Consider the following 23802-nt stretch of genomic DNA (forward strand, 5'->3'; position numbering starts at 1 on the left):
ATAAATGTTCCCTTTACTACATTACATATATACTTACATCATGTATATAAAACCCTAATGAAGGTATTTGGATGTTTTTTAGGGGCTCTATAGGCAGAATCGAACGGTTTCCATATGCTTCATTGTAAGCGGACTTTTGATTGAATTTATTTAGTATTTAGAATGCATTAAACACATCCATCCGTCATCATGTTTTTCAGAATGATTTGGAACGATATGCAAAATTCCTAAAAAAGTGCAGTTCCCCTCATTGACTGATTAAAACAAATTTAATTGATGCGTTTTTTATGTCCGCTGCCATTTTTTTTTGTTAACGCTGTTCGTTTTTTCATTGGTAATATATATTATTAACGTATCTCCTATATGGAAAAAAATTCTTAGCCTATGCATTTTTTTGCGTCTTCAGCACAGTAAGTGCAGCCTCTCTCCCATGAGCACCTTCAGCGCTGAAAAAAAATGGGTGGTAGATGTTTCCTGCATATTTGAAAACACAGCAAACGCCACAGCTAGGAGCATGATAAAATGAATATGTAGTAATTGATCGAGTGTCTCCGTGGTGATTAAAGTTAAAGTTAAAAGTACCAATGATTGTCACACACACACTAGGTGTGGCGAAATTATTCTCTGCATTTGACCCATCACCCTTGATCACCCCCTGGGAGGTGAGGGGAGCAGTGGGCAGCAGCGGTGGCTGCGCCCGAGAATCATTTTGGTGATTTAACCCCCAATTCCAACCCTTGATGCTGAGTGCCAAGCAGAGAGGTAATGGGTCCCATTTTTATAGTCTTTGGTATGACTCGGCCGGGGTTTGAACTCCCAACCTACCGATCTCAGGACGGACACTCTAACCACTAGGCCACTGAGTAGGTATGTGATGGTGATGCCCCGTATAGTACACACAAAGTCCTCATTTAAATAAGGCGGCCTGCACAACTTTACAATTGTACATGCAGTGTCAGTCGCTCACACGCAACACGCCCGTTAATAGTACACACAATTTGATAGATTGCACACGCTGTTAAGCGCGTGGTATTTGGATCTTAGTAAATCAGGCCCTGTGTGAATTATCAGAACAGAGTTGAACAAAGACAGCAATTTAAGTTTACTTTGATAGATTCACAACAAGCACATGGCACCCATTTTGGGAAATGGCCATCAATCTCACAATAATAGAAAACAGTTGTTGGTGAATATTTCATACACATACAGTAATAAAGTGACATAGTGGAATGTTTAGACATCTTCCTTGCTTGAGGTATCCTTAAATACATTGAAATACATTCATTGCATTACGTCTCAAATGACCCTTGTCGTTGTCAGGAATGTTGTACAACATTTCCGGTGCAAGACGTGTGTCAAGAAAACAGTCAAGTCAGAACTTTCACTTCTAAACAAACTGAAAATCCGCCAAGAGTTTATGTTCTTCTTCATTTTATAGTTCAGAAAATAGCGCCAAGTAGTTTTGATGATCCAATTGCGTTGCTTCAACCTGATGAAGAAACCTTCCTAAAAAGACCTTTTTTTTTTGTGCTGTTTGTGTGAGTCTTAATTGTTTAAAAAAAAAAAAAAAAAAAGTAGGTCCCTGCAGCTGTTTATTATTTCAGATGATTAGCACGAATTGCTAAAATAATGAGAAATCTTCTGACACACCCACTGCAATTTCACACTCAGGATTAATTGGCACAACATTGATACAATTATGTATGCTTGCCTTTCCTTTTTTGATTATTTAATTTTAAATGTATTAACAACCACCCTACATCTCTATTGACATTTATATTATTATTATCTCACCTGGCTGGTATCTTTGTAATTGTGTAAAACAATATCATCATACATTTCCCCCAAAATAAGAATCATTAAAATAAAATCATAAAAATAGCATAAAAAGTAGGGCATGATATTAGTGCTGATAAAAGCACTACTCTTGATGATCAGGCTGAAGGCTAGACAAGGACTCTAATTCCTTCTGTTTTACTGATCATCTTTCATTGTCATTTAGTTATAGTGAACACCTAAACATTTTCTAATTTATCGTGAGTAAATGTGTGAGACATGAGCTGAATTTAATTTAAAAATGACAGCGGTCAGTTTGGTGCAAATGTTGATCCGAAATCAAAGGAGAATGTCCATGTCAACCTAGCAGGAAAGTTTGGAGGAGAAGAAGCAAATTGGCTTAGCTTACAGTGGCGGCGCGATGCAGCATTAAAATCCAGGATTTATCAACGAGTCAAAAACAGACATTTTTATGGCCGTCTCAATTACTCGCATTAACTTGCTATTTGTGGATGGTCTCGAAACATAACACCAAACACCACAAATACCGCCTATCTACTGTGCTTTTCAGAATTGGGAAGACAAGGCTATATTATGTTCCATCAGGGGTAAGAAGTAATATTACATTTACTTAAGTAACTTTTTAGATAAATTGCACTTATCAGAGTAGTTTTAATGCAACATACTTTTTGTATTTTTGTAAAGAAGTAAAGCTACTTTTACATTGAGTTTTATTTGGATCTATTTATAACGCAATTATTTATAATCTGCTCGCAAAGACACATTCATTTGGCTTGTTAGAGAAACTTCTTCCAGCACTAGTGACGTTTGACTCCATTTCACCAACCAAACAGAGCCTAGCAGTCACATGACCTCACACAAACTTCACACAATAAAACAGGAAATTATGCCAGATGAGGCGATGTCAATGTTTACTTACAAACAAGACAAAATAACTTTTGTATCATGCGCTGTCATCTGTGTCAGTGGAAACGATTACGTTTCAGCCTACAATAATTCCACTTTCAACTAAAGAAAACACATTGCGGTAAGTTTTAGATGTTTTCTTTTATGTTTTAGCTGCACATAAGCTACCATTAGCACTGTTATAGCATCATTAGTGACTGTAAAAAGTGCTTCTTTTGTAGCGCATGCTGTAGTAGTGGCTCTCTCACACACTCTCTCTCTCTCACACACATGCACACTCACACCAACTACTGCTGTAGTACGAGAAGCCATAATGAATACTAAATTGTAGACAGAAATAATGGAACTCCTCCTTGTGCATGCGACCCCCTGGCACCTCACGACCCAGTAATCGAAAAACACAGCTCGAACGATGCTCTTACTTGAGTTCAAATTTTGTCTAACCACCTCCGTGTTTCATTGACTATAAAACATGTATTAAAACTGAACTAAAGGTCAGTAAATCTGTATCTTTATGTATGTGTTTGGAAACCTCCAAAGATAATTAAATCTGTGCACACAAATCCACCCTGCCTCTTGCTCGTCAATGTGTACAGTTGTCGTCCAATAAAAGCATCATGATATACAGTATAACTGATCTTTAATCATCAAGAAATCTGATTTTTTTTTTAATGATTTTTATCATGTCCTGTCCAGCCACTTGGGCAAATCATATTGTTGATATAGATGCCCATATCTGCTGCAGTGACGTGCGGTCACTGGAGGCAGGTGAGACGGGGCCTCACCTGCCATCATGGAAAGAAAAAAAATGTAAAAAGAAAAAAAAAAAATTAAATTGTTATATGTATTCAGTGATTATACTATAAAGTTATTTTCCATTTAACTTCACCAGTTTTAGATTATTTTTATTAAAAATCGCTGAATTTTCACATTTGTCGTTCAAATACTGAGAAGAGACGGTGCGGTGATCAGCAGCCAGTTGAGGCACGTCACTCAGTTGTGCCTCACCATGGATTGCGGACTCGGCTAACTGCTGGCCTGCTGTGCAGTGAGACCGTATTGCTATATGAACTATATTATACATTTCCATAGTTTAGTTAGCTGAGGTATATAATGTACAGTGTATTTTGTCAACAACTGTATGTGTGTAACGTATTTCTTGTGCTGAGCAATCATAAAACTGCTGCGAAGACGCACTGTGTGAGGCTCGCAGTAATCCCGTCTCCTGGTGCCGGTTAATGCACCCCCGCCGCAGAATGCACCCCCCGACGGAAGCGCCACACCAACCAAAGCCCACACCCAAACCCTCCACGAGCAAAAACCGAATCCACCCAAAAAAAGTCACTTAACAAGAAGCCAAAAAGTGCAAAAACAACAATGCTCGCGCCGGAGGAGCCGTGAACGACTGCAGGGACACAACATTAGGTACACCTGCAGACTGCAGCATGGATTTCATATTTCATTCATTCACAACTCCTCCAACACAAACACCACTGTTCTCGCACTTATAAGTAAAGGTAAGACCATAATAAAGTTTTTTTAATTAAATGTGCTTTTTTGTGTGCTACAGTTTGTATGTGTAAAGTTAAAGTTAAGTTAAAGTACCAATGATTGTCACACACACACTAGGTGTGGTGAAATTTGTCCTCTGCATTTGACCCATCCCTTGATCACCCCCTGGGAGGTGAGGGGAGCAGTGGGCAGCAGCGGCGCCGCGCCCGGGAATAATTTTTGGTGATTTATCCCCCAATTCCAACCCTTGATGCTGAGTGCCAAGCAGGGAAGAATGCTGGTATGAGCTTTTAAACATAACCCGTTAAATGCTGCCAATCAAATGGTGAATAAGATACTCTTTAGGGTTCATATGTTTGTAAATTTGACTGTGATGAAGTCAGTGCCTCACCAGCCATCAACCTCACCGCACGTCACTGATATGCTGTACAGATTTACTTTACAAAAGAGAAGTGTGGAATACTTCTCTTGTTGCTTTATTTGTATTTGAATTTGTTAAATGGATTTATTTAATGTTTGGCACAGCCGGACCAGAGCAGGAGGGGATATAAAGAGAAAAAAAGGAAGACAGAGGGGGAAATTGCGGGGATAAGACAGAGAGACAACAACAACAAAAACAAAAGCAACAACAACATCAGCTAATTTGATACGTACAAATATGATACAAAAAGTGATAGCAAAGAAACAGTTAGTGAAGTAAATATTAATAACACAGAAATGACAATGAACATTATTACACTACAAATGGAGCAATACAAATAACAATAGAAATAGCACGATTGATAATGAATTATAGCAATAATTACATCTATAATCAACAATACAATTGTTTCAAATGCAACAATACATAAATGTATACATATATGAATCAGAAAAATTCAAAACAAACACAATTATTAGTTGTCTGATTTAACGCTCAATGTGCATATGAGATAAGAAGAATGTGTCGGTACACTTGCGCTAAGAAAAAAAAAAATTATAACTGATGTCCTCAAGCGGTCATTGTAGACACTTACAACAACAGCTGTGTTTCCATCTTTACTAGCAAGAACAGTTTGTCAGAAGAGACTTGAAATCATTCACAGAGTTGAAGATAAAACATGAATACAACACAGATAATATCTGTTGCCAGCAAAATAATAGTTTCAGTGAAAATGCTATGGTATTCTAAAAAGACTGTGGTTGTCCATCTTTGATAGTGTTTGTTGGAATGTATGTGTGTGTGTGTGTGTGTGTGTGTGTGTGTGTGTGTGTGTGTGTGTGTGTAAGTGAGGTCAGAGCATTGACAGATAGAGCAATAACAGCCAAATTTCCCCCTTGAGTACAGGACAGAGAGTGACACATAACCCCAGAAATGATGAAAAATTGTGTGGATAGAATGTCTCCACTCAGTGTGTGTGTGTGTGTGTGTGTGTGTGTGTGTGTGTGTGTGTGTGTGGTGGGTTAAGAATGACAGAAACACGTTAGCATGTGTGTTTTGGCTGGAATTTGGCCCAATGACGTTAGAGAGGTACAACTGTGACCAAATACATAGCATGTGTGTCAGCGCATTGCGAATATGTTATGATGCATAACCACATAAAGTAATCACTCTGGGTGTTTTAGGCTTCTGTGTGTGCCAAGCCGGGTCGATAGCGAGATGACTGATGGATACTTACTACTGCTTGGAATGAGATCTCTGTCTGGTATAAACAGCTTGTATCCGTAATGTTTCTCCAACACGTCAGGCAAGATCTCCAAAGCAAACGTCTCCTCATCGCTGCTCGTTCTGCATAAGTCAAGAGTCACACAAAAGCATGATCAAGTACATCATCAAGTGTATACATTCTTTTATTGACGGCAGCCAGCCACTGATAACTTGCCTTCGCCTATAAACATAATGGGACTGTTTGCAAATTGAGCTTGCTGTTAGAACTCTGCACAGTAGGTGGCTGGCTCTACTTTAACCCACCTCATAATGGGATTGCACTGTACACCAAGATACACATTTTGATGTTGCACTTTTTTTACTGCCAAGTACCAGCTTGGGATTGACTTTGGGCAGTTCTGCACTTTCAAATGTTACTGCAGGAAGCCCAAGAAAAAATCATGTCATTGAACGCACAAGGCAGAACAAGACAAATGCTGTACTCATATTTGTACCTGACAGTACCTGGTGTTTCCACCAGAAAAGTATCAATACAAGTTGGAGTGATTGAGTAAGTACCATCCAGTGCAAAAGGTACGTAACAATTATCAAAATAAAATTGTGTTTTGCTCAACTAGTTATAGACTTCAGGAAATGGAAACAATTATGCGGGTTATGTCTTAATTTGTATCCATGTTAGGGTAACACTTTAGTATGGGGAAAACATATTCACCATTAATTAGTTGCTTATTAACATGCAAATTAGCAGAGGTGGGACCAAGCCATTGCTTTGCAAGTCACAAGTAAGTCTCAAGTCTTTGCCCTCAAGTCCGAGTCAAGTCCCGAGTCAAGACAGGGCAAGTCCGAGTCAAGTCCAAAGTCAAGACTGGAAAGTCTCAAGTCAAGTCCCAAGTCCTGCATTTTGAGTTTCGAGTCCTTTCAAGTCGTTTAACCACAGACTAATATATTTACACAGATTGTGTATGCTTTTAAAACGCTGTATTTATTTATTAAAACAAGTGCATTTGAAATAGCAGGGAAAAACATAGTGCTGACATTGCACTTCAAAATAGCACTATTAACCAGTCATTTTAAACATGTAACTCATTCCTTTACAGAATAAACACATTTGAAAAAAACAAGTGCAACTGTACTTATTTGCACAAAAGTGTTAACATTGTATTTCAATGGCATATTGCATTGTAACTAGTTCCACAGCAGTTTCTATCCTGTTCTTACCTTATCTCATTGATCTCATCTCATACTGTATGTGTGTTTATGTGTGCATACACATGAAAAACATAACAAATACATGAACATAACAATGAACAGAGTTGTACTTTTTAGATGTCAGGACCCTATGCAATATGTACACATATTCTTAATATAGTATACATTTTAACTGACCTTTATTTGACTATGTTTGTCTTTTTGTAGGTGGCTAAAATACGCGGTGCTGCTGACCACCGTCTAACTTTACGTTACTGTGTGTGATACATTGACTAACGTAATGTTACTGTGTGTGATACATTGACTAACGTTACGTTACTGTGTGTGATACATTGACTAACGTAATGTTACTGTGTGTGATACATTGACTAACGTTACGTTACTGTGTGTGATACATTGACTAACGTAATGTTACTGTGTGTGATACATTGACTAACGTTACGTTACTGTGTGTGATACATTGACTAACGTAACGTTATGTGTAGGTACCTCATGCAACCCTGCTTAAAAAAAAATCACTTGACAAAAAGTATGAATAACGTAGCAAACTGCAGTGGACGCAACAGATTGCCGTGTTTGCAATGACGTTGTAACCATAGACATCTTATAAGTAGACGCAGGTTGCTGTGACGTGAGCAATTTGCCGCCATCTTGAAGTGGTGATGAGGAGCCGGCGAGCAGCCTAAACTGACAGTTGACAGCTTTCAGCGTTTTCCTGCTCAAATGAGCGGACTGTTGAAAATAGGAATCGGGGGATTACTTTTCACAAGTAAGATTTAACATTAACGTACTATTGGTTGTATCTTATGAAAATAATATTACCACAGAGTTGAGAAGGATCAAAGATCTTCAATATTTGTATGTGAAAATCACAAATAAATCTTCTGGGGGAGGATGACGCCCCTACAGGGGTTTGGTTTACAAACTTTCAGCCCCACCTAAAACAAAATTCACCAGCCGCCACTGATTATGATGCATTCTCATTTTAGGCAAAGTATAAGACAATACTTTCTTAACAGTATAATTGTAACCAGGAATAAGTCTTCAAGTAACAATATTCAAATACTAACATTGTTGGGTAAAACAGAATTTGGTTTTATTCTGAATCCAGTGAAACAGATTGGTGGTTTTAGCTGATATGAAGACTTTCAGGTGTTTATTTATGTTTAAGTATTTGGCAGACGCTTTTATCCAAAGCGACTTACATAAAATAATACATATAAAACAATCACTGCAAACATGATCATTTAAGGGAAGAATGTAATAGAAAATATCAATACAAAGTGTCAAGACAGAATAAACTCTCTGCTGCTGAAGCAACAGAGATACAGTCTATAGGTCCCTAAGATATATAGATATCTAATGTATTCATACATTGTTTATGTAGGATATACGCATATGTATATATAACCTAATCATATTGTTTCTTCAACTTAAAAATAGTTTACCGTTTTTCCCCCCTTCTCTGGGATTATATTCCCAGTTTTGATCTCGGACGTCTGGTCACTTATAGCGTATAAGAATATTATATTACTGTTAAGCAAACTATGAATAATAAAACACGCCAAAACATGTGTCTGTTATCATAGCTACACGTATGACAAAAAAGGGGGTGAAAATCAGTGGTATTCAGTGAGGTAAGATAAATTAAATGCGCTGACAGTTCATTGCTCCTGCCAAATGAATTGCACTGAGTGGAGCGGATCACCACTCCAAGATGGCGGCCCCGCGCCTCGTCTGCGCCAGTAGGCAGTAGCGCTCTATGCTGCGTCTACTTATAAGATGTCTATGGTTATAACGTTAGCAGTGAGTTTGCAGCCTCACTGATTTAACTACACAGCAAATAAAAGTCACGTTACTTAGCCAATAAACGTTATCTTACATTCAAAACTTACCCTTCTTTGTGCAACTTCAAATGTTGAACGTTGTTGCGTCTCCGTCTGTAATATTCGAACTGCGTGATTTGCATACGGCAATTCGTTTTTTGTTGACCAAGTCGTAGTTTTTATACCCGAACGAAACCAACTTTGGCATAATTGTTTATCACTGGCACGTTGTTGAAAAACTCTTCTTCATTGGTTGTACTGCAATTTGATTGGATGAATGCTGCGTGATGAAAACAACGTAGATCTAATTTGATTGGCTGTTGTACTGACAGCACACCAGCTGACAGGAACAACACGCGGAGAGACACAGACGAAGAAAATGAAAGATACGGAGCGCTCCCAAATAACTTTTTAAGCTTTGGATTTTGGGGAAAGTAGCAAGTCATGTCAAGTCAAAAGGCTCAAGTCCAAGTGAAGTCACAAGTCATTGATGTTAAAGTCTAAGTCGAGTTGCAAGTCTCTTTACATTTTGTCAAGTCGAGTCTAAAGTCATCAAATTCATGACTCGAGTCTGACTCGAGTCCAAGTCATGTGACTCGAGTCCACACCTCTGCAAATTAGTAACATATTGGCTCTTAGTTAGTCATTATTAAGTACTTATTAATGCCTTATGGCAGGGTTGTCAAACTCAAATACAGAGTGGGCCAAAATGTAAAACTGAACAAATCCGCGGGCCAAGGTTGAACAAATCAACCTTTTAATAGGGACCCAAACAAGTTTTGCATTAAATATTGAACAAGCAAGGCTTATATAACTTTATAGTGACATGCACAATCCAGTTTCAAATAATAATAATGATGAAAAAATATCAATGGCATATCAAATAAAATTTAAATAAAAATGTAATGCCTCTTTTCTATTTGCAGCCTTCTGAGGTAAATATCAACACTAACTTTTTCCACAGGCTGAAAATACATTTGAAAATAAAATAACAATAATGAATGAATCAGACATTCAAGCCTTGAAGAAGCAAGAGAAAGTGCATGAATAAAACGTTAATTATTGCTCAGTTTACTACACTGATTTGCTTTAACACTGAATATGGAACAAGCAACGCTTATATAACTTAACAGTGCAAAATCAACTTTAAAAAAACAAACGAAAAAACATCAATGGTATATTAAATAAAAAAAAAATAAAAAAATGTTATGCATCTTTTTTATTTGCAGCCTTCTGAGGTAAATATCAACATTAACTTGGTGGGCGGAGGCGGGGTTGGGGGCGGCGGGGTTTGGTGGTAGCGGGGGGGGGGGGTGTATATCGTAGCGTCCCGGAAAAGTAAGTGCTGCAAGGGGTTCTGGGTATTTGTTCTGTTGTGTCTATGTTGTGTTACGGTGCGGATGTTCTCCCGAAATGTGTTTGTCATTCTTGTTTGGTGTGGGTTCACAGTGTGGCGCATATTTGTAACAGTGTTAAAGTTGTTTATGCGGCCACCCTCAGTGTGACCTGTATGGCTGTTGACCAAGTATGACTTGCATTCACTTGTGTGTGTGTGTAAAAGCCGCATATATTATGTGACTGGGCCGGCACGCTGTTTGTATGGAGGAAAAGCAGACATGACGACAAGTTGTAGACGACGTTGAAGGCAGTGCCTTTAAGGCACGCCCCCAATATTGTTGTCCGGGTGGGAATCGGGAGAAATTCGGGAGAATGGTTGCCCCGGGAGATTTTTGGGAGGGGCACTGAAATTCGGAAGTCTCCCGGGAAAATCGGGAGGGTTGGCAAGTATGAGTATTAGCGGTGAATGCGGTGTATAATACCGGTGGGCCAGCTCTAATGTTAATTTGATATTGGCTCAAGGGCCAAATTAAATTACACGGCGGGCCAAATTTGGCCCGCGGGCCAGAGTTTGACACCCATGCCTTATGGGGACGGCGTGGCGCGGTTGGGAGAGTGGCCGTGCCAGCAACCTGAGGGTTGAGTAAGACACTTCACCCTTGCTCCTGATGGGTCGTGGTTAGGTCCTTGCATGGCAGCTCCCGCTATGTGTGTGAATATGTGTGTGAATAGGTGAAGTGAAGTGGAGTGAAGTGAATTACATTTATATAGTGCTTTTTCTCAAGTGACTCAAAGCGCTTTACATAGTGAAACCCAATATCTAAGTTACATTTAAACCAGTATGGGTGGCACTGGGAGCAGGTGGGTAAAGTGTCTTGCCCAAGGACACAACGGCAGAGACTAGGATGACGGAAGCGGGGATCGAACCTGCAACCCTCAAGTTGCTGGCACGGCCGCTCTACCAACCGAGCAATACCGTCCCGGGTGAATGTGGAAATAGTGTCAAAGCGCTTTGAGTACCTTGAATGTAGAAAAGCGCTATACAAGCATAACCCATTTACCATTTATGGTAACACTTCAGTATGGGGAACATATTCACCATTAATTAGTTGCTTTTTAACATGCAAATTAGTAACATATTGGCCCTTAATTAGTCATTATTAAGTACTTATTAATGCCTTATTCTGCATGACCTTATTATAAAACCAGTAAGCCATTAACTAAGATTCTTCCCTCAATAACCTCAGAATTATTGCTTAATAGTAACCCTAACCCTAACCCTATATGTCCCCCTAGTGTCCAAATAACTGTAAATTAAGTCTTTGTTACTTAGAATATGTTCCACAGAATATGTTCCCCATACTTAAGTGCTACCCATGTTAGATATTAGATAAGCAACAATGTCAAGCAATTACACCTTGAAATAAGGCAATTTGTTAAGAAATGCAAAAAAAAAGTGTGTTTAGCCCCACCCTGGGCAAAATTATTTTAACCCAATGTGGCCCCCGAGTCAAACATACCAAGCACCCCTGACTTACACCCTAGTAAACTAGCATGTGTTGGCCAGTAATGTGTGTACTGCATAAGTGTGTGTTCTGTTTAAATAGAGTTGATAAAGAAGAAGACAATGTTAAATATAGCATGTGTGCACAGAGGTGGCTGACCTGCCCAATGAATCCAGATCCACTTTCGTATAAGAGAGATATCCGTCATACTCTTTATTATCTACATTGGACACAGAAATAAATACAGAGATTGAGAGAAATGAATAACCAGGGGTTGTGCTGTATACCAAGATACCATACAAAGCATAAACATGATCCAAAGCAATTCTCAAAATATATAAATGAATCACCCCAAGCAAGCAGTGTATCTGTGCAACACACTGCAATTGTACAAACCCTGTTTCCATATGAGTTGGGAAATTGTGTTAGATGTAAATATAAACGGAATACAATGATTTGCAAATCATTTTCAACCCATATTCAGTTGAATATGCTACAAAGACAACATATTTGATGTTCAAACTGATAAACTTTTTTTTTTGTTACAAATAATCATTAACTTTAGAATTTGATGCCAGCAACACGTGACAAAGAAGTTGGGAAAGGTGGCAACAAATACTGATAAAGTTGAAGAATGCTCATCAAACAATTATTTGGAACATCCCACAGGTGTGCAGGCTAATTGGGAACAGGTGGGTGCCACGATTGGGTATAAAAACAGCTTCCCAAAAAATGCTCAGTCTTTCACAAGAAAGGATGGGGCGAGGAACACCCCTTTGTCCACAACTGCGTGAGCAAATAGTCAAACAGTTTAAGAACAACATTTCTCAAAGTGCAATTGCAAGAAATTTAGGGATTTCAACATCTACCGTCCATAATATCATCAAAAGGTTCAGAGAATCTGGAGAAATCACTCCACGTAAGCGGCATGGCCGGAAACCAACATTGAATGACCGTGACCTTCGATCCCTCAGACGGCACTGTATCAAACACCGACATCAATCTCTAAAGGATATCACCAAATGGGCTCAGGAACACTTCAGAAAACCACTGTTACTAAATACAGTTTGTCGCTACATCTGTAAGTGCAAGTTAAAGCTCTACTATGCAAAGCGAAAGCCATTTATCAACAACATCCAGAAACGCCGCCGGCTTCTCTGGGCCCGAGATCATCTAAGATGGACTCATGCAAAGTGGAAAAGTGTTCTGTGGTCTGACGAGACCACATTTCAAATTGTTTTTGGAAATATTTGACATCGTGTCATCCGGACCAAAGGGGAAGCGAAGCATCCAGACTGCTATTGACGCAAAGTTCAAAAGCCAGCATCTGTGATGGTATGGGGGTGCATTAGTGCCCAAGGCATGGATAATTTACACATCTGTGAAGGCACCATTAATGCTGAAAGGTACATACATGTTTTGGAACAACATATGCTGCCATCTAAGCGCCGTCTTTTTCATGGACGCCCCTGCTTATTTCAGCAAGACAATGCCAAGCCACATTCAGCATGTGTTACAACAGCGTGGCTTCGTAAAAAAAGAGTGCAGGTACTTTCCTGGCCCGCCTGCAGTCAAGACCTGTCTCCCATCAAAAATGTGTGGCGTATTGTGAAGCATAAAATACGACAGCGGAGACCCCGGACTGTTGAACAACTGAAGCTCTACATAAAACAAGAATGGGAAAGAATTCCACTTCAAAGCTTCAACAATTAGTTTCCTCAGTTCCCAATCGTTTATTGAGTGTTGTTAAAAGAAAAGGTGATGTAACACAGTGGTGAACATGCCCTTTCCCAACTACTTTGGCACGTGTTTCAGCCATAAAATTCTAAGTTAATGATTATTTGCAAAAAAAAATAAAGTTTATGAGTTTGAACATCAAATATCTTGTCTTTGTAGTGCATTCAATTGAATATGGGTTGAAAATGATTTGCAAATCATTGTATTCCGTTTATATTTACATCTTACACAATTTCCCAACTCATATGGAAACGGGGTTTGTATTACTATTTTCAAACTGAGTTTCTTCCTACTCCTTTTTGGACATTTTAAAATGTAAAACTGTAAATTGTGGTGTAATACATTGTAACTGTTTGCATGTTAGAAATAAACTAACATCATAGCAGAAACCATTTTTCTGTCCTGTTTTTGGAGTCTTTGAGTTTATTGTAAGACTGTTGAATTGTCTGTGTAGATTCTCAGTTATGGTAACCAGAGAAGGTTGAATTGAGGCAACTGGACTCCTTCTGTTTGATGAAGCTTGTTAATGCCCACTCTTCTCGTGGAATGAGACAATCTTTGGGGGAAAAAATGTCAGGACGTTGTTGTGAGTCGATGACAATGAACGTGATGGCACAAACATCCTACTCCATTTTAGTGTGTCATAAATGTCATCTTTCACACCTTTTTCATTTCAGCAGTCCTCGTTATCCAGAATTTAGACATTATTTTTTGAGATGCCAATGAACTGCTGACATGGGGCCCGAGTGAAGGAACAACAGCAAACAAGAACAATCCAATTTCCTCGCTTCTTTGCAAGTAAGAACTGTTCTTTCACAAATATTTATCCGGATATCAGACTGGCATTAAAAACTATGTACTGTATAGATTAAAAAGTACAGTCATTACAAATGTGTTTAAATTTCCTTCCTGTACTTGTTAACTCTTCATTAAATGTATCTAATTTCATGGTATATGTAAAATACTTCATACATTTTTTGTAAATGTTTCCCCTATCTATATTACATGTAATTAATAGTTCCAAAGTAACATTTGTATTTTTTTTCCAAACCATTATTGCAAAGATTCATTACAATTTCACATATTTTAATATTGTTTATAATATTTCATATTCTCTACAGTGCATTGTAATGTCTAAAGGATAGATAATTGGTAATCACAGAAATTGGCTGGCATCATTAGATCTTCTTGGCAGTGAGGAGTCAGGCTGTCATCCTGATGATGCTGGAAGAATATAACTGTTTACCCATGTGTGATCAATAAATATTCAACATTACTCTGATTAAACTGCACTGAAATCTGGATTGAATAACTCAGGAACTAAGATAAAAACGTGTATGCAGTATGTATGGTTTATGTTGTGTATGGTATATGTATGGTGTATGTATGTATGTATATATGGTTTTAGTGTATGTTTTTGCTCCTTTTTATGTCTAACAAATGTTGGTAGCATTGCTAACCTTCATTTTGTTACTTGATTCACAGAATTTCTGTTATGCAGTGTTGGTTTTTGGCATTTTACTCTTGCGTCTGCTCTATGGTGTTTATGTGTTTCTGGTTTTGGATCATATCTGTTGCTGTACCTATCAGAACCATGCAAAGGGACTACATTTATACTTGTATCAACTGGCGTTGTAATGACACCTGCTGGTAAAAACACTTGGAACACTTACCATCTTCGGTTTCATCACTGCCTAAATGCCTCCTGTAGCACAGCATGATTTCCAAGTTGTAGCACTTATAAAGTGCCGTGAAGACTCCCAGCAGCAGCAATATGACCCCAAGTCCACCAGCCAACTCCAGACGATACATATCTGCACTCACAGAGAGAGGGGAGGGAATGAAATAAAACAAACACGATCACAACAGATACTCATGTGAAACTATTACATTCACAGTATAAATAACCACATACATAATTCTGCAGGTCTCAATTTTGTCTCTGCACAAATAGCAATGCAATTTGTTTGTGAAATATACAAACATACAATCTTGATTAACCTACACATGTTTAGTATGATACATATGCTGATAATCATATATAATGGTATTGTTCACCGTTTTTTATGAACATTCTTGCCAATAAAAAACAGATTGATTTGAATTGAACCCAAGTAAATGACAGAGCTACAAAGACACTCCATCGCGCAAACACAAGCCAGAGAAGACGCATGAAATTAGTTATTTAAATGACTTGGCTGTCAAAGGATAATTCATCAGTCAAAGCTGATTGTTGTTTGTCTGCCTCATTTGATCATTGACAATATTCTTGACAGAGGTCAGACACTAAATGACACAGCTAGTATGTTCCATCTAACAGCATGGGTGTGTCCTTTAGTAAGTAAGTAAGTACATTTGATTTATAAAGCGCTTTTAACAGATAAAATCTCAAAGCGCTGTACAAAACATAGGTGAAGTAAAACAACAATTCAATTTGAAACAACAGGGGCGACATCATAAAAAGGATACAAAGTGGATTAAAAATGATAGTTAAAAAGGGCAATGACTAAAAGCTTTACTAAAAAGAGAAGTTTTCAAATGTTTCTTAAAAGTTCCAACACAGTCAAGATCACAGAGGGACTGGTGCAAATTGTTCCAGAGTCTGGGAGCTATAGCCTGGAATGCCAGGTCTCCACGGGTTTTAAAACAAGTTTTTGGGATCTTTAGAAGACCCTGGCCTGAAGACCGGAGGCTGCGCCCTGAAGAGTAGGGGCACAGCAAGTCAGTGATGTACTGCAATGCACGAAATGTCAGGACTAAAATCTTAAACTCAATGCGGAATTTAACTGGAAGCCAATGAAGACTGGATGACATGGAGGTAATATGGGCTGTTCTTAGTGCAGAGGTCAAAAGTCTGGCAGCTGCATTTTGTACAGTCTGAAGTCTCTTTAGCGTTGTCTTGTTGAAGAGAGTGAAAAGAGAATTGCATTAGTCAATTCTTGACGAAATTAACGCGTGAATGATAATTTCGAGATCCTATTTTGACAACAAATGTCTCACTTTAGAAATATTTATTTACTTTTGCCTATGCAAAAATCATCCTGCAACGACAAAACTAGAGTCACAAAAAGCTGCTTTTAGTACATGTGACCAGAGACACTACAGCAGCATATTGCAAGCTGTATTCACTCAAGTCTGTAGTGGTGTCTTTGAGTGAATGATAGCGCTATCACAGGCAATAGGAGTGGTTGGGAGATGCATGGAACATGGCTGGTGAAAGACACCATTGTAAATGTGGTCCATTAATATCTTGCTGACACTCGGTCTCTCGATACCAAAACACAAACGCACGGGGATGACAACTACACAAACCATTTCACATTATAACCCGATTGGCACTTGAATGGTCTAGATCTCCCCAATCTTTTGCACAGATAACAGCTTTTCACTGGTTTTCTGAATGCATCTCACATTTCTACTGCAGGTGCACTGTTATGCTCTTTCATCAACCTCAGAAAACTTACACTTTAACTTCAACTTCAGTGTTTGTTTGGAGGAGGTTTGAGTCAGTTTGAATCGTTTTGCATGTTCTCCTTGTGCTTGAGTGGGTTTTCTCCTGGTACTCTAGCTTCCTCCTACATTTCAAAGACAAGCCTGTCAGGCTTACTGGAAACTCTAAATTGTCCATAGGTGTGAATGTGAGTATGATTATATACAATATACTGTGACTGACTGCCCTCTGAACCCTGGACTGGCTAGGCTGTAGACCAGTGGTTCTTAACCTGGGTTCGATCGAACCCTTGGGGTTTGGTGAGTCGGCCTCAGGGGTTCGGCGGAGCCTCCGCCACGGAAGTAAAGACACATCCGACTTATCGTGTAAATAAAAACTTCTCCCTATCGGCGTATTATGGATACCCCCAAAAAATGTTCCCTCTAATTTTCCATCTGATTTGCAGGTTTTTTGATTGATTGATTGAAACTTTTACTCGCAGATTGCAAAGGAAGAGAATACATTAAATGAAACAGTACAGTTTACACAGTACAGTACATATTCCGTACAATTGACCACTAAATGGTAACACCCGAATACGTTTTTCAACTTGTTTAAGTCGGGGTCCGCGTTAATCAATTCATGATAATGTGTGTAAGGTGTGCAATTTGTTGTGAGTTCGTGCACTAGGTTGGTTTTGTTTTTTGAACAAGGTGATGTTCATGCGCGGTTCATTTTGTGCACCAGTAAAAAAACATTTCTTGAATTTGAAAAAATAAAACATTTTATTTTTCACTAAAGAAGGGTTCGGTGAATGCGCATACGAAACTGGTGGGGTTCGGTACCTCCAACAAGGTTAAGAACCACTGCTGTAGACAATGAATACATGAAATGAATGATTGTTTGGTTGAACAATGACCTCCGTACTAAATCAAATCAGTTTACCATGGATTGACATGACAAATCATTGAATCTTGAATTATATCTCTCGCGATCATATACAGATAATAAATGAGAGATATCAATTGGTAGATTCTGGATGGTCTACGGCTCTTATAGTATTTTAGGGAGCGTTCTAAAAAACATTTATTTTAGTGTAAAATTAACAATAGACTGCACATTATTGTAATATTGTAGTACTTTGTTCATCTTTGGGACTAAATCAGTGACCTGCAGTGAGGTTTAAAGCAGGTAAGGCACTTTGGAGTTGGTTGAGTTGCAGTAGAAAATGGATGGATGCGCTAAATGGCAATACATTCTGCTCAAATATAACAATAAGATAATAATTCACTCTCATAAACAAATTATCAAATATTTCTTAGTCACATTTATTTAATTTCATAGAATTAAAAAATATTTTAGGGTCCTATCTCTTATTTGCATGTATTTGAGCTTGTATATACAAGCTGCTGTCTCGGTAGTTACATTATTTTATTCACACAGCAGAGCATTACGATATATTTCTTGTATTTTGTTTGCGTAAATAAAGTTTGGGAAAAAAAAGCCGCTGGGTTTTTCTTTGGAAAAAAGGTGGTGTATGGTAACAAGAAGTACCTGCTGGCTCACATACGCCACCCCAATTCATACTGACTCTGTGTTGTAACTGGAGGTATCATAGTGCCTCCTCGTATGATTTTTCTGCATTTAGAGTTCGATTGTCTATCTGTGTTGGCCCTGCGATGAGGTGGCGACTTGTCCAGGGTGTACCCCGCCTTCCGCCCGATTGTAGCTGAGATAGGCTCCAGCGCCCCCCGTGGCCCCAAAGGGAATAAGCGGTAGAAAATGAATGGATGGATGATAATGATGTCACACATACATTAAAACATTACAAAGGTTGTAGATTCTATGATGTAGAATTTGTTTCTGGAAATGTTATACAGGCGACATTGTTGCAAACAGAAATAGCCACACTCCCAGCCAGGGTGCTGACTTGCTTGCACACTAAATCAGACAGGAGACTCTCCCTTACGCTCTTAAATGAGAAAACAAATACTCAGCACTGTCTTGTCTGGTTTCTTCATTCAATGCACTCAGGACAGAGCGCACACACTGCCCAAAAACTGGTACATTTGCATACCCACTAAGCAAGGTCAAAAGCGGCAGCCTCATATCAGCTTCCTTCACTCTATATGATAGAGAAATATGCAAATGCAATTTAGAGATTTTTACTTAAGAAAATGTTCAAAAACATTTCATACGGAAAACCAAATTGTAACAAAGTTTGATGAAAAAAAAATAATAATTTGATGAATTATTTGTTTTACATTTTTAATATGTGCTTGCAAAAAACAATGCAGGTAATTAGGATTTGGCTGTACTCCGCCCTTTATAAAACCTATGTACAGTATGTATGTATGTATATATATATATTTGTGAATGTGAGTGTGAATGTTGTCTGTCTATCTGTGTTAGCCCTGTGATGAGGTGGCGACTTGTCCAGGGTGTACCCCGCCTTCCGCCCGAATGCAGCTGAGATAGGTTCCAGCACCCCCCGTGACCCCAAAAGGGACAAGCGGTAGAAAATGGATGGATATATATATATATAAATATATATATACATATATATATATTAACAGGCATATTAATGCTACCATGTTGTATATACAGTATTTTGGTAATTTTGAGAAATGCCAGAACATTTATTTTTGGCCGTAATTATTTCACATTCGCTATTTCCTTCAACAACAACTACTAATCATGGCAGACTTTATTAGAGCCAACAATGACGACTTTGGGACAAATGATGATCCAAAATCGTATATTTTTGGGCCTGAATATTCAAAGGATGAGCTACACATTTTAGAAGCTGTGTACTAAACAGATTTAGCTATATAGTGAAATAGTAAGCAGAATGTAGCTCCATTGCTAAGAGTTAAACAATAAAATCCAACTATGAACATAATTAAACAATTACGTATTTTACAATGTCTGCTCTCACTGGGATGCCGACTGATGGGATGTTTATATCTTTCAGCACAAGACTTGTGGTCCCAATTTAGATGATTCATTCATCATAATCCTCACTCAGGTAAAAATGCGGGGAGCAAACAAGCATAATGTCGCGTCTACCAAGCAATAGCTTCGCATCTAAGTTGAATTTAAAAGTTGACCAACTTACACAACGTTACACTATAGAATCCATGATTTACTAATTAGCACCTCCCCCCCCCCAGCGTTTACCTGTTTCTCACCTTTTTTGTAAGGGGCGCCGGACGTTGGCAGACCAGTCATCGATCCTGTTCTGTCTCCCTGTAATGTTTGTCTGCTCTTGAATGGGATTATGCTGAAAATTTTAATTTCCCCTCGTTGATTAAGAAAGTATTTCTAAATGTGATTATGATTCTGAATAGCTACAGTACGTACTGTAACTCTGTGATCAAGGCGTGTTGCTAAAAACAGCTGCGAGCTTCCTTAGCTTTTAAACAAACCCCGTTTCCATATGAGTTGGGAAATTGTGTTAGATGTAAATATAAATGAAATACAATGATTTGCAAATCCTTTTCAACCCTTATTCAATTGAATGCACTACAAAGACAAGATATTTGATGTTCAAACTCATAAACTTTTTTTTTTTTTGCAAATAATAATTAACTTAGAATTTCATGGCTGCAACCCGTGCCAAAGTAGTTGGGAAAGGGCATGTTCACCACTGTGTTACATGGCCTTTCCTTTTAACAACACTCAGTAAACGTTTGGGAACTGAGGAGACACATTTTTTAAGCTTCTCAGGTGGAATTATTTCCCATTCTTGCTTGATGTACAGCTTAAGTTGCTCAACAGTCCGGGGGTCTCCGTTGTGGTATTTTAGGCTTCATAATGCGCCACACATTTTCAATGGGAGACAGGTCTGGACTACAGGCAGGCCAGTCCAGTACCCGCACTCTTTTACTATGAAGCCACGTTGATGTAACACGTGGCTTGGCATTGTCTTGCTGAAATAAGCAGGGGCGTCCATGGTAACGTTGCTTGGATGGCAACATATGTTGCTCCAAAACCTGTATGTACCTTTCAGCATTAATGGCGCCTTCACAGATGTGTAAGTTACCCATGCCTTGGGCACTAATACACCCCCATACCATCACAGATGTTGGCTTTTCAAGTTTGCGCCTATAACAATCCGGATGGTTCTTTTCCTCTTTGGTTCGAAGGACACGACGTCCACAGTTTCCAAAAACAATTTGAAATGTGGACTCGTCAGACCACAGAACACTTTTCCACTTTGTATCAGTCCATCTTAGATGAGCTCAGGCCCAGCGAAGTTGACGGCGTTTCTGGGTGTTGTTGATAAACGGTTTTTGCCTTGCATAGGAGAGTTTTAACTTGCACTTACAGATGTAGCGATCACCTGTAGTTACTGACAGTGGGTTTCTGAAGTGTTCCTGAGCCCAGGGCCGGCCCTTAGCATAGGCCGTATAGGCAAATGCTAAGGGCGCCGTCCATCAGGGGGCGCCACGCCAGTGCCACAAATGTTGGAGGAAAAAAAAAAATAAAAAAAATTTGGTAGTATTATTTCTAAATACAAAAAATAATCCCACGTTAATTAAAATGCAAAGTAAAGCCTATTTAATAGAAATATTATCATTTGTTACACATATAAATAATAATAATGTAACGTTAGGTAATTACAGTACTCCCACCTTACATTCCTCAGGGACATTTGTATTAGATCTTTTAAGCAGGTGTTTTTTGTTTACATTGTTATTGCCTTCTGGTTAGCTCATGTTTGCCCTGCAGGTAATAGTCACTTTTCCACCCCTTTATATATTAGGTATAGTTGTAAGTAAAAAAAAAGGTCAAAGACAAAGCTATTCGGTTTCTTGTGAGTATATACACTTCACTGCCGATGTGGGGGGGCGCCACCTAAAATCTTGCCTAGGGCGCCAGATTGGTTAGGGCCGGGCCTGCCTGAGCCCATGTGGTGATATCCTTTACACACTGATGTCGCTTGTTGATGCAGTACAGCCTGAGGGATCGAAGGTCACGGGCTTAGCTGTTTACGTGCAGTGATTTCTCCAGATTCTCTAAACCCTTTGATGATATTACGGACCGTAGATGGTGAAATCCCTAAATTCCTTGCAATAGCTGGTTGAGAAAGGTTTTTCTTAAACTGTTCAACAATTTGCTCACGCATTTGTTGACAAAGTGGTGACCCTCGCCCCATCCTTGTTTGTGAATGACTGAGCATTTCATGGAATCTACTTTTATACCCAATCATGGCACCCACCTGTTCCCAATTTGCCTGTTCACCTGTGGGATGTTCCAAATAAGTGTTTGATGAGCATTCCTCAACTTTATCAGTATTTATTGCCACCTTTCCCAACTTCTTTGTCATGTGTTGCTGGCATCAAATTCTAAAGTTGATGATTATTTGCAAAAAAAAAAAATGTTTATCAGTTTGAACATCAAATATGTTGTCTTTGTAGCATATTCAACTGAATATGGATTGAAAATGATTTGCAAATCATTGTATTCTGTTTATATTTACATCTAACACAATTTCCCAACTCATATGGAAACGGGGTTTGTAATAAAAATGTTGCTAATACTTTAATAAAGTTAATATACAGGTCACGGCATGTAAATGGAGTATTGTTGGTTGTTCTTAGATGTTTTTAGAGGGCTTTATGGAGAAAATAGGTGACTATGATGGGAAAAAAAAGTGTGTCTACCTGAGGATGTTTTTCAAATGTATTTTTAGTATTGTTTTGTGTTGTGTATGAGCCATCTTTACAATTATACTATAATTAACTGGTGTTTAGTCTAGTGCATATAGTAGTTTATATTATTTTTGCCATAAAGCTGTATGCATTGCTTTCTTCCTTGCAATCGTTCTGATCTATAATGTAATATTATAACAGTCTTTCTCCTTTTGGTTGCTTAATGTGGTTCTCATTACACATCAAAGTTGTTGAGCTGCTCAAAGACTATTTTTTCCATGCCTAATTTGTGCTTCCTCTTCTCGGACCTCCTGCCTGCTGAGACCTAGGAATTGATCTCAGCATGGCTTCTTGGAGGACATCTCAATTTCTTAAGATGCTTCTACAGAGGCAAGGAGGGAGGAGGCAAGAGAATTATGAACTGGGGTGTCTTTTGAAGTCTTTTTTAGTGTATGTGACACAAAGACAGACACTTGGTATATGGAAATATGAAAGAAAGACACCCAAGCTGATGTTTCTGTGGAATTAATTAAATTCTCTGAAGGACTACCCCTGAAATAGAACAAAAATAATTCGTACAGCGGACGCATAATTAAAAATAAACAAGGGAGGAGATATGTTGGAGGTACTATTTAAATCTATTATCTTTTAAATGCCAACCACTCCACTATATTAGGTACACCAGCACAACATAATGATATCCAATACAAGAGCTTTATCAGAATTGGCTCAGTTTTTACGAACAATTTATGTTTTATTGTTGTAGTTTTCCTTAGTGTAGAACTGCACCATATAAACACAAGAGATAGTATTTTTAGAGTATTTTTTCCCATTAGATTGTGCGGGTCTTTTAACGCAGTGTTTTTCAACCTTTTTTGAGCCAAGGCACATTTTGTGCGTTGAAAAAATCCGGAGGCACACCACCAGCAGAAATCATAAACTCAGTTGACAGTAAAAAATTGTTGTCACAATTGTTGGATATGAATTCAAACCATAACCAACTATGCATCACTATAGCTCTTGTCTCAAAGTAGGTGTACTGTCACCACCTATCACATCACCCCCTGACTTATTTGGAGTTTTTTTTCTGTTTTCCTGTGTGTAGTGTTTTAGTTCTTGTCTTGCGCTCCCATTTTGGTGGCTTTTTCTTTTTTTTTGGTATTTTCCTGTAGCAGTTTCATGTCTTATATTTCCTGCATATACTTTGTTTTAGCAATCAAGAATATTTCAGTTGTTT

The 23802-nt window shown here is 38.5% G+C and overlaps 1 protein-coding gene across 1 annotated transcript in view; it reads right to left on the reverse strand.

The window, feature by feature from the left end:
* The window catches only part of il1rapl2 (interleukin 1 receptor accessory protein-like 2), a 647587-nt gene that overhangs the window by 22335 nt on the left and 601450 nt on the right, over positions 1 to 23802 (reverse strand). Inside the window, exons 10-12 of the mRNA XM_061927700.2 lie at positions 15152 to 15292; positions 11901 to 11961; positions 5874 to 5983 (exon numbers count right to left, since the gene is read on the reverse strand). Of these exons, the coding sequence (XP_061783684.1) occupies positions 5874 to 5983; positions 11901 to 11961; positions 15152 to 15292 (312 nt within the window). The remainder of the gene's footprint in view (positions 1 to 5873; positions 5984 to 11900; positions 11962 to 15151; positions 15293 to 23802) is intronic.

Source organism: Nerophis lumbriciformis, linkage group LG35 (genome assembly GCF_033978685.3).
Source record: "Nerophis lumbriciformis linkage group LG35, RoL_Nlum_v2.1, whole genome shotgun sequence".
NCBI lineage: Eukaryota > Metazoa > Chordata > Actinopteri > Syngnathiformes > Syngnathidae > Nerophis > Nerophis lumbriciformis.